The 12,092-nt window shown below is 36.1% G+C and overlaps 1 protein-coding gene across 2 annotated transcripts; it reads left to right on the top strand.

Annotated features, from left to right (window-relative positions):
• The first annotated feature begins 3,593 nt into the window (after positions 1-3,593).
• LOC132183075 (potassium transporter 8) lies at positions 3,594-11,208 on the top strand. Of its 2 annotated transcripts, none has more exons than XM_059596471.2 (9): positions 3,594-3,918; positions 4,050-4,189; positions 4,297-4,783; positions 4,880-4,933; positions 8,116-8,376; positions 8,475-8,527; positions 9,337-9,460; positions 9,556-9,810; positions 9,938-11,208. In XM_059596471.2, the coding sequence occupies exons 2-9, from the start codon at positions 4,151-4,153 to the stop codon at positions 10,987-10,989; spliced, it is 2,325 nt and encodes a 774-aa protein (XP_059452454.1). In that variant the 5' UTR covers positions 3,594-3,918; positions 4,050-4,150; the 3' UTR covers positions 10,990-11,208. The 2 variants fall into 2 exon arrangements, with proteins under 2 accessions (XP_059452454.1, XP_088372377.1); XM_088516251.1 differs by having other exon boundaries at positions 3,594-3,955.
• The last annotated feature ends 884 nt before the right edge of the window (positions 11,209-12,092 follow it).

Raw genomic sequence — 12,092 nt, 5'->3', positions numbered from 1 at the left:
CAAATATCTTCCTTTTTTTATGATTTTTTTCTCTCCCTCTTCATTGATATTTGGCGTGGGAATTGCTAAATTTGTATAAGTAGTTACATATATTTTTAATTGTCAATTTTTGTTTATAAGTAGTACTAAAAAAAAGATGTTAGAGAAATTGGTTTATTTATTAATTAAACGATGATAACATGAATAACTTACTTGATAATCAATTAGGTAACGAGAGATGTGCCAAACTAAAATCCAAAAATTGAAAGTGAAAGAAGAAAAGAAAAGGTGGATGTAGGGCAATGCCATTAACCAAGTAGTGGAAGTGGTGACCCTTTCTCAAAAGCAACGTGAGCAAGGTCAATTGGCCCTAGCTTGTTGTCATCTTCTCACTTGTCACTGCTCTTCTTTACATCCACTTCTCTTTCTGAATTATTGATATCAAATACCTGAAATATTTTAATAAAATAAGAAGTAAATTTATTGAGACAACGTTTGAATTCAAGACTTTTGCTCTGATACTATGTTAAATTACTATTTATCAAATAATCATTTTGAGGCTTGTAGCTCTTAGATACCTAATTAATACACTAAAAGCTTTTATAATTGATTGCATGTGAAAAATTAAACCCTTAAACTTATTCCGTTACCTAGGATAAATGATACAAATCTTACATAAATATTCACTTTTAAAATCCATTTGCAAGGAAATGGTGTCCAAGAACTTATATACATATTATTAAGATTGTACATAACCATGCTTCGCGGCCAACATCCACATAGACTTATTTTATCGACAATGACTTAATAGTAATCCGTTTTCTTTTGACAACTCCACTCATTTATAATTCAACATGTAGGTCGCCCATTTAATCCATACTCGATTGGCTATACTTAAACATTTATATACTTTGCTAGGAAGAAATTTTTTTTTTGGAGTTAATTTGGTTGTAGCTGATTAGGAACATGATCCTTCTCCAGTCCAATTTTGGACTGGAGAATATACAGTTAATGGTCAAGATCTCTTTAAAAATATCTTGAGGCCATAAATAGGACATTTGCCCCATTAATAATAATAATAATAATAATATATATATATATATATATATATATATATATATATATATATATAAACAAATTATAAAAAATTAAGGGGTGGTTTGGCCACCCTCAAAGGGTGGCTGAACCACCCCAGTTAAGGCTGGGGTGGCTTCGACCACCCCAAACCGCCGGTTTGGGGTGACCTAAGCCATCCCATGGCCCTTGGGGGTGGTCCGGTCACCCCCAAGGGCCAGATCTAAAAAAAAAAAAAAAAAAAACAAATTCGTTTGGCCCTTGGGGGTGGCCGGACCACCCCCAAGTGCCATGGGGTGGTCTGGCCACCCCTAGCCGGCCATTGAGCCACCCCCAGCTAAAATGGAGTGGTCCGGCCACCCCCTATGGCCAAGATGGGGTGGCCAGCCATCTCTTATTTTTTTTATTAATTAATTTATTAGTTTTTTTTAATTTAAAATATATTTTTTTAATTATTTTTTTGTAATGGGACATATATCTTATTTGTGGTTATAGGATTTTTAAAAAGAAATTTCAACCATAAACTAGTTATTTTCCGTCCTAGAGAGGATCCTATTCTAGTTGATTGCCTAGTATAGATGCCCACAAAAAGATGATTACCTAGGAAGGCCTATCACGTGTTTGAAATGAGTAGAATATCTCTTTCAACAGAGGAAGTGAAATGATTCGTAAAGGATCCCTGCCTTTTAATTACTCTCATTTTTATTGCCATCACTTTTTTGGTGCACTTTGGACAGTTGAAAGGTCTTAAGCTCATTTGGTTGAGAAGAAAGTGAGAAGGAAAAGTGGGAGAAAAAATAGATGGGGATAAATACAACTCATCTGGTTTGCTAAATATGCCCCTATTTTATAATGTTTATTCTTCATTTCCTCTTCCTTCCATATTTCTCTCCTTCCTGCCAAACACCCAACTGGGAAAGTTGGTAGCTTTTCGTTTTCAACCTCTCATTAATTTTCTCTTCTTCCAAATTTTCCATCTTTCCTATACCAAACAGAACCTTGGGCAACGGATCCTTTAATAGTGCTTGTTGAATCTCATCACACATTTAACACTTGAAGCTAATTGCAATGTGATTCAGATGATGTTTAACATGCATGGCTCTTAAATATCCTCACAAGCTAAACTATATATATATATTTATATATATATAAGGGTACCGGATTCTTGGGGGATTTAGTCTTAAGAATAAATAGTGAAATATTTGTATGCAAATCTTTTGGAACTATTCAAAGATTTCCTCTCCTTTGGTCCAACTAACACGCGCAGCCTGCAGTGATTTCAACTGTACTCAACATTATCTAGTTGTATAGTTGTGCTTAAAAGAATACACACACCTTTTGATCCATTTCTCTAGAAAAATAGTTCTTAAGAGGATTTATTCTGATTCTAGAACACCCTTTTGTCTGATTGAATTTTCCTAAGCAAAGGGGAACCCCCAGATCACGAGGGGGAAAAATATTGAAAGCGACCTATTTAATAATTTAATGTGTTTAGTGATTAGCACTCCGGAAAACTTTAGAGGCAGAAACCATATTTAGAGAAGGAGGAGCTGCCAGTGCACGTCTTCAACAATTCTAGAAAAAGTCAAATTTGAAAAAACGTCTAACTTTGTTAATGGTGAGAGAGACGGCAAGAGAGTCCGCTTCAAGAATGAGTGATTAATAGCCATAAGAAGCACGTGGTTGTTGTTTAATTAACTTCAACCTAAAGATTCATTGATTCACAATTTAAATCAAAGTGGTTGATTTAAACGAGCTTGTGAATAATGAAGGCCTAAGGCTAAGGGTTGGGTGAAATTAGGCAAGCCTAATTTCGTGAGTGAGGAAATGGTATTATAAGTAAACATTATGAGTTGTTACATCAAGTATCCCTTTCTTTCTACTGTGGTCTTTGAAAATAATTAGCCGTCATGCCCCAATTATTTATGAGAACTACTAATTATGTTATCTTATAATAAATATTTCCTTCCATGCATGTAAGTCTTACCACCAACCAACCACTACCATGCAAGCTAAATACTATATAACATGGTTAGAATATGTGAGAACTTTGTTATGGTTATTTTTTTAATATTATATTTTTGAGTTTGATTGTGATCATGTCTAACTATTTTATTTCACAAAAATTGAAATGTATAAAACCAATCGAGAGTAATGTTATAAGTCGAGTTTTCTCAAATGTGACTTTTAAAATTATTAATAAAATATCTCAGTACTTTTTGCTATTTATTGTGTAGCACAATATTCAAATAAAAAATTGTTTATCACCCTCCTTTTATCTTTCAAATAAAAATATGAAAAATAGAATATAATTAATAAAAAAAAAAACAATATTTAAAACAGATACAAGAACTAAAATAGAAAGTCTTAACTTTTTTTCAATGGATTTTAGCTACTGTTGTTGCAGTAAAGATGCTCAAGAGCGAAGTAATTTAAGCTATTTAATTATTTTTGGGGTCCAATCAGTGGGGGGATAATCCGTGTAAGGTTTGCATTCTCGGGAAGGATTTGATATTGAGGAGTCGAGTCAGTGTAGTTGGGCGCTATAAAGATTAAAGAATAAGAGTTGGTGCCTGCTGCGTTTACAGAGCAGAGTCCCCCACTCTCCAAATCTTTCTCATTCAGTGAATGCCAAGTGGAGAAAGATAACCACAACCCCTCCAAAATATTCCATCTAGAATCTGAACAAAAACAAAGCAAACCACCCAAAAAATCCACGAATATTCCACCCCCACATACCTAAATTTACCTATTGCTCCACCCTCCAATTCCAACCACTCCCTCCTCGTTGCAACGCTATTTCTCAGTATACGTTTTTTTGTGTTTCGTGTTTGTTCCAAATTTGTCTACGTTGATGGGTACTGGGTCGGTTTTTCCTTTTTTTATTGTGATAAATACGTTGGTGGGTCTTGAGCAACTTTCTGCACAGTCGAGTAAAACAAGTCTTTTATATATTATCTAAGATTTTGTTTGTTTTTCTTGTTCTTTTTCCTCAGCTTGTTTGAACTAGGGAGGGTGTATATCCTTCTGGGTCGTTCTTGCTTTTCCTTCAACTTGTTCAAAAAATGTACTTGCTGTGATTCTAAGACAGCCCAACATGGATGTCGAGCGTGTGATCCGTAGCCATCCAGTGAAGGTAAGACGTGTGATGTGGCGCGGTGTCATCTCATCAAGTTTTGTTGAAGACCCTCCTCCTCAGAAATCTCAGCCTTTCTGATCGTGTTCTTGTTTTTTTTGTTTCAGAAAGATTCATGGAAGACAGTGTTAACATTGGCTTACCAGAGCTTAGGTGTTGTCTATGGAGATTTAAGTACTTCTCCTTTGTATGTGTACAAAAGCGCTTTCGCTGAGGATATTCACCATTCTGAGAGTAATGAGGAAATATATGGGGTCTTGTCTTTTGTGTTCTGGACACTTACACTTGTGCCACTACTCAAGTATGTATTTATTGTGCTTAGAGCTGATGATAATGGTGAAGGTGGGACTTTTGCTTTGTATTCACTGCTATGCCGGCACGCCCGCCTTAGCTCATTGCCCAATTGCCAGCTCGCGGATGAGGAGCTATCGGAGTACACGAAAGATGGGATTGAGTCTGATAGGGGAAATATTGGGTGGAGATTGAAATCGACATTGGAGAAGTATAGAGTGTTGCAAAGGTTTCTGCTTGTTCTGGCTTTGATTGGGACTTGCATGGTTATAGGGGATGGGGTGCTCACACCAGCAATTTCTGGTATTGGAGGCTATGATATTTTCAATTTTGGTGTTAGAGTTGTAATCTTGGGATGTTACTGATTGAGAATTCCTTTTGCTTTCGGTCATTGTGTAGTATTTTCAGCCGTGTCGGGTCTGGAGCTTTCCATGTCAAAAGAGCATCACCGATGTAAGTTCCTCATCTAATGGCCGAAATGTTATGTCAGATTTCATTATTTCATAGTCAATAATCGGTTATTTTGTTTGAGAAAGATAACTTGTATAGGAGGTTTTCCACTATCTTCTAGATCTTCTGTTTGATTTGCAAATAATACTTTTACTATTCATCATAAGAATTTATAATGCATTTTCAAATCCATATAGAAAAATTTATTTTCATAATTCCACTTCAGAAGCATAGATGAAACACTGCCGATTTGAAATGATTGGGTAATCAGGAAAATAGTCCGTTGATATCTTAGAATTCTAGTTAGTGGTGAGCATCGAGTGGTAGGAGAACTTTTCAGAGAATTCTTTTAGCATTTATATCACATATATGCTGTGAAGTAGTGGAAAGAAGCAAATCAAAGTTAGGTATATATCTTGATTCTACTGTTACATATTCATAGCTTTAAATGCCATTTGAAAAGTCGAAAACCTTCTCCTCCTCCTTTTTCTAATGTACAGATGTGAAGTTAGTGGACAAGTTAGGAGTATGTTTATTGTGGTTCCCTAAAAATATAATTAAAACAAATTTCTTGCTTTAATCAAAGTCAAATCACTATCAAACTAGTAAAAAAGTAATTAGATTAATGATGTGGGGCCAAGTTGATGACGCCCTAGTTATCAATGAAGATGCAATTTGTGACTAAAAAGAGAAGCTTAGCCTCATAAATTAGAAGATTAAGATATAAAGTTTTGCTTTTTAAAAAGTTAAGCTGTCGTATGAGGCAAGGGAAAAGGTAGCTAAGTTTGGATAAGACTCAAAATAGTAGTATAAAATAATATAGAATGGAGGAGGCGTTCAGCTTATTTGTTATCTTCCATAATTGGAATTATGACCATTAATTAGACTGATCAAATAAAGTTAGAATTACCACTAAAGTCCCCTTTGGGGCATACATAATCATGATCATGGTGTCAACCAAGCCTTGACCCACTTGTTGGCAATCCCAAGCAATGTAGTGCATAGCATACCAGTATGAAATCATCATCGTCATCATTCTTTTATCAACTTCAACCTCTGTGGTCTAATCATCTCCTCAGTCACTGTTGATTATATCTGAAGATATTTATTGCAGTTCCACTTTCTAAAATCTCCAGCTGTTCTTCCATTGTCCCTCTTATTCCTATCATAGATGTGATCAACTTATCTGTCCTTCGACTAGTGGGCTAGTGTCTACGGCCTTTTTGTTGGTTCTGCTGTCTCTACTTACTGGGTTTTGCAATTTGTGGGCAACGTGTTCCCCACTGTTAAAAGTTACCTACACTTGAGAGGCCATTTAATGAGATTTTACAACCTTAGCTTGAAGAAATCTAACATGGCAAATTTTAAATGTGTGCTTGACTGCTTTCTAACATATTCTAGAATGACTAGGATTAGAGCATTCTGCTTTTGTTTCTTTTTCTTTATAGGCGGTAGTTCTTTATTCACATTTCAAAAAGTATTTAGCAACAAAAATCTTAGTGCAGAGCAATCACAAATCACATGGAAATTGTTAAGCTTCAAGATGCTTTTTCCTCGGTCTCAAAGCTTGCTTCTTAAGCATTTAAGTTTAGAACAAGGTGTAAAATTTGATTGAGTGATAGTTGAATTGGAGATGGCACAATTGTGTGGCATTTATATATGTAATCATAATAGATAATACACACGTATACACATCCATCATGTTGCTGTCAAATTCAAAGACAATCTGTGTATTGATGATTCAGAGCAAGTCCACCTCCTATCTGCAATCAAAATTGGCATGTAGCTTATTTTTTCCAAGCAGTAAAACGAATTTTTTAGATGGCTGCTAAATTAACAATGGCCACTTGGGTAGAACTTACCCATATGGGCGATATCTATGATTGTGGGAGAACCCTGTCAGCCATGTATTAAATGTATCTAGCTTCAAAATTTGTTGCACTGGACCTGTGAATTTTTGAAGGAAATTCAAGAGTTACAATTATTGTGTGTTAATTTCAATTTACTTAGAAGCTTGTCATCACCCCTTAATTCAGAAATATGTGGATGATCTATTGAACCTAAAACTTCTGCCTCTTTATGCATCAACAACCTTAGAAGATTTCACCAACTAATGCACCAGTGCTGGTGGGAGTTTGTGCTGAAGGCAGTTTTGTCTACTTTTCTATACTTTGCTGTCTTCTTGCTCACAGCTCAAGGACTCCCGGGCTGCACTTCTCAGTTCCACATGCATGCATCATCTATCTTAAAGCCTAGCATACCACAGTACCATTTGTCGCATTTTCATTTCCTTAATTCTCATTTCAGATGCTGAATGAAACATTGTAAAAATTTTGTGCAACTGATGATTTTCTTTATGATTGTGCCACCCCATTTTAGGATGCTTTTATTCTATCAGAAGCCATAAAGAAACAAAAAAGAAAAAAGAAAACAGGAAAGAACAACTCATATTTATTTTCCTATCATAGCAATGATTGCTATGATAGTGGGAAATTGAGAGTAGCTATGAGAAGCAAATTTTGGCAAATAGAAGGAAACCAACAAGGAGAAATGCAGATCTCTCTGTTCGTGTTCATTTCCGTATAAACTTCATATTATAAACACACGTACTATAGTTCGGTGTTTTTTTTTTTTTTTTTTTTCCCTCTATATTGCCAAAGAGTCACCTGTAAGCTCCAAAGTACTGGACCTAGGAGCACTGGACACTGAGTGGAGACCCTTTAAGTCTCCATTGAGTTCGGTTATGAGGATTTGCAACTTTAGTTGTACCTTTTTAGTCCATGACTGCCCTTCATTTTAAAATTTGTGTCTTTTATTTTTTACTCTAGTATGATGATCTTGATAAAGCACACGAGATGTCTCTCAACTGCATACCTCAAGAAGAAACCGAGTCTATTTTTGCAACCAGTTTGACTTACACTGTCTCCTTAAAAAATACATAAATAACTAAATAAATAGAACTATAAATAAATCAAAGATGACTGTGTACCATTAAAGCTTCTATCAGCTATAGAAGTAGTTCTAAGCATATTGAAGCCCCATTTGATTCTTCAGAAGCCACATAATCTTATGTTCTACACAAAGGTCTGAAGGTTGATTAGGGATACAGGTCATGCTAGCAGAATTTGATTTCTCATATAATTGAGCAAACTATTCTGTTCCCTCAAAGTTCATTGATTCTGCAGATGTTGAAGTCCCAGTTACTTGTATCATACTGGTATTATTGTTTGCTCTCCAACATTATGGGACCCACCGAGTAGGGTTCCTCTTTGCACCTGTCGTCATTATGTGGCTTTTATGCATCAGTGCTATTGGTTTGTATAATATCTTCTATTGGAATCGCGACGTTTATCAAGCACTCTCTCCATACTACATGTACAAATTTCTGAAGAAGACACAAAGGGGAGGGTGGATGTCCCTGGGTGGAATTCTCTTGTGTATTACAGGTACAAGAGTATGTACAATGAACTGTGTTCTCTAGCCATATATGATATAACCAATAGGAATGTTTGTCCCCTCTTGTACTAACTTTTCTACATTTCAGGCTCAGAAGCTATGTTTGCTGATCTGGGCCACTTTTCACAGTTGTCAATTAAGGTACATTATCTGATTCTTTGTTTGCTGGTGATTATATAACTAAAATATGCAAATGAAAATTTTTGAATCTGCTTAATATAGTCATATACCTGCTGATGAGATACTATGGGACATTATTTACCTGAATGAAATTTTAATATGAACGTGGACATTGAAGTGGAAAAATAAATAACTGAAGTTTCGGATAGTTAGTTTGTTCTAGTAGACTCCCTACCCTCTTTGTAGCAGCTAAAAATCTCATTACCCCAGTTTAAATGTTTAAAGTACAATAATCCTAAATATACATTCACACTCCTAGACTCTTCCCTTTTATTTAAATGCCTGAAGGTTGCTTTAGAATGTTTCATGTACCCAAATGAGAGAAAATGTAATTTTTCACCCTAGTGGCAATATAGAGTAGTTATAATAGATTTTCTTTTCCTTGGTTCTTTTGCGCAAGATTAACGGAAAAAACAGACCCATTTTTATTGTTGCTTCATATTCTGTACTCTGGCCAGATAATCCATCTTGGAATATTTTCATAGCACACTCCTAATAAACCATAAAAATTATATTACAAACTCTCATTTACAAGCATGATTAATATCCGTGGATAGGTTTACTTTAAAAGAAAATCTCAATTTGACTAGATCATTATCTTCTCTGGTAGATGCATATGCATTAAGTAAAAGACTTGTGTGTTCATTCTTTAGGACTGATTCACTAGTTCATGTTCATACATTATTCGTGGTAAATTATTATACAAATAATCTGTAGCAAAGGCCACCAAACTCAAGCTACTTGTTTAACAGAAAGCCACATTCTTGCAGATTGCTTTCACCTGTATGGTTTACCCATCCTTAATCCTAGCATATATGGGACAAGCTGCTTATCTTTCTAGGCATCATAATATTGAAACTCATTATCGGATTGGATTCTATGTCTCTGTACCTGGTAGGTGCATATTATTGTTATTTAGAGGATAATTAATCCAATTTATCATTTGGATTGGTATTGACTGATTTTAAAAACTGACCTTTTTGGTCCAGAGAAAATAAGATGGCCTGTTCTGGCAATAGCGATACTTGCGGCAGTTGTGGGAAGCCAAGCCATCATCACTGGAACTTTCTCTATAATCAAACAGTGCTCTGCTTTGGGTTGCTTTCCAAGGGTCAAAATTGTGCACACATCGTCTAAAATACACGGTCAAATATATATTCCAGAGATCAATTGGACCTTAATGCTGTTATGCTTGGCTGTTACCATGGGTTTCAGGGACACAAAACGCATGGGCAATGCAGCAGGTACTACTGTCAGCATCAATTTTTCTTTTTTAGTTTATAGGGCTTTATGAGTTCTAATCATGACCTAAATGTTTTATAAGCTCCAATCCCCATCAATTTTACAGCATCATCTTTTTCTGATGAACAGGTTTGGCAGTTATAACTGTTATGCTCGTAACTACCTGCCTAATGTCTCTGGTTATAATCCTGTGCTGGCACAGAAGCGTCTTCCTGGCCATTTGCTTTATATTCTTCTTCGGCTCCATTGAAGCACTCTACTTTTCAGCATCCCTCATCAAATTCCGTGAAGGAGCTTGGGTCCCCGTTGTCCTCTCATTTATCTTCCTACTCGTTATGTATGTTTGGCACTATGGCACGCTCAAGAAATATGAGTTTGATGTTCAAAATAAGGTGTCAATCAACTGGCTGCTCAGTCTTGGTCCCAGTCTTGGAATTGTGCGGGTCAAGGGGATTGGACTCATACATACAGAGCTTGTTTCTGGGATCCCAGCTATTTTCTCTCACTTTGTCACCAATCTACCAGCTTTCCACCAGGTTGTGGTCTTCCTCTGTGTCAAATCGGTCCCAGTGCCACACGTCAGACCTGATGAAAGGTTCTTGGTGGGAAGAGTTGGTCCAAAGGAGTACCGGCTTTATAGATGCATAGCACGGTATGGCTATCGTGATGTTCAGAAGGATGACAACGAGTTTGAAAAAGATCTTGTTTGTAGTATTGCAGAATTTATCAGGTCAGGGAGACCAGCATTAGTCGTGGGAGAAGAAGATATGGAGAATGATGAAAATATGACGGTTGTTGGGACTTCATCATCAAATTTAGAAGGTATAAGAATGTGTGAAGATGATGATAACTTTGCAGACATGGTAGGCACTTCAGAGTTGAGGGAGATTAAGTCCCCAGAAAGGGTTAGGAAGAGAGTGAGGTTTGTTGTGCCGGAGTCTCCACAGATTGATATGGATGCCCGGCAGGAGTTGCGCGAACTGACGGAAGCAAGGGAGGCAGGAATGGCATTTATAATGGGGCACTCATATGTGAGAGCAAAGAAAGGGTCCAGTTTGATGAAGAAAATTGTGATTAATCTGGGTTATGATTTCTTGAGGAGAAACTTCAGGGAACCAACTTCTGCTTTGAGCATTCCTTATGCAACTACTCTAGAGGTGGGGATGGTTTACCATGTTTAATCAATGCTTATACAGCATAGCTTTGTATTCTGCATTTTCTCCATCTGGGTCATTGTAAATAATTTATCAGATTTTTTCTTTTTCTTTTCTTTTTTCCGTTTTCGCTGCAATGTTCATCTATGTTGAGTTTATAGAGCTAGTAGTAGGCACAAAGTGCTAGAGAAAGTGTTCCATGCAGAACTACAAGATCAATCAACCGTGTTTCGGTTTGGGCTTCAACATCTTTTTGTTTGTTTTAAGAGAAAGTTTAGAAATTAGAAGCAAAGTTTGTGAAGGTGGCACTATCTGATGAGCTTTAACTGCGAGTCCATGACAGTAATGAAAATGCAGAATTTGGGCAATACTGGAACTCCCAAAAGCACAATGTTCAAAGAAGAAATTTAAACAAGTGAGAAGATTTTCTCCTCCCATGCAGCAAAGAATGCCTGCTCAAGTTTATCTCTTCAGGTTCAGGTTGGCGCGAGCCTCAATGTTGTGGTCCTCTATACAGGGAGAAGCTCTAGCGCAAGTTCTGCTGAGTAGTTTCTGAAAATATTGGTTTCCAGATCAAGTAATATTTTATTTTTAAGACTTCCCATGAGTCAGTCATTTATCCAAAGGTTTTTTTTTTTTTTTCTCCAGTAGTAATCAAAATAAAGTTTTATACTTAAATCTTCCATTTGAAAAAGAATAAATATTTATTGAAATGTGATGACTACAAACATATTCAAACCAGGATGGTGTAAACAAACGCATCAAATACTACTAGGGATCTTTTTTCCACAGGAGATTGCTCTTTATATATTTTGGGTATTAAGTCAATCTAAGGGATTACATATCATCACAGAAGTCATGATTTCTGAAGAATAAGAAAAGTGAATGTGATGATGATAGTATAAAAGTCATTGCTAATTCTCACAAGGGCCAATGGGTCATCATTGTTTGAGCCATCGTGACCAATACGTTGCTACTCTTGAGACAACCAAATCCTCTACCAAGAGAGAAAAGAACAGAAAGATTTGTGTTCTTTGGACCATTCAACAGGGACCCAAAAAAAAAAACAACAATAATAATAAAGAAGATACAAAGTACAGGAAAAACATTCTCATACAGATAGACGTCAA

The sequence above is a fragment of the Corylus avellana genome, chromosome 5 (assembly GCF_965113065.1).
Source record: "Corylus avellana chromosome 5, dhCorAvel1.hap1.2, whole genome shotgun sequence".
Taxonomy (NCBI): domain Eukaryota; kingdom Viridiplantae; phylum Streptophyta; class Magnoliopsida; order Fagales; family Betulaceae; genus Corylus; species Corylus avellana.
The sequence above is the reverse complement of the archived record's forward strand: the minus strand, read 5'-3'. Positions and strand labels throughout refer to the sequence as shown.

Bases quoted from the DNA above. Each gene is read 5' to 3' on its own strand.
- LOC132183075 (XM_059596471.2), top strand. From the start codon at position 4,151: ATGGATGTCGAGCGTGTGATCCGTAGCCATCCAGTGAAG. The intron at 4,190-4,296 runs GTAAGACGTGTG...TTTTTGTTTCAG, and splicing joins TCCGTAGCCATCCAGTGAAG to AAAGATTCATGGAAGACAGT. The intron at 8,377-8,474 runs GTACAAGAGTAT...TCTACATTTCAG, and splicing joins AATTCTCTTGTGTATTACAG to GCTCAGAAGCTATGTTTGCT.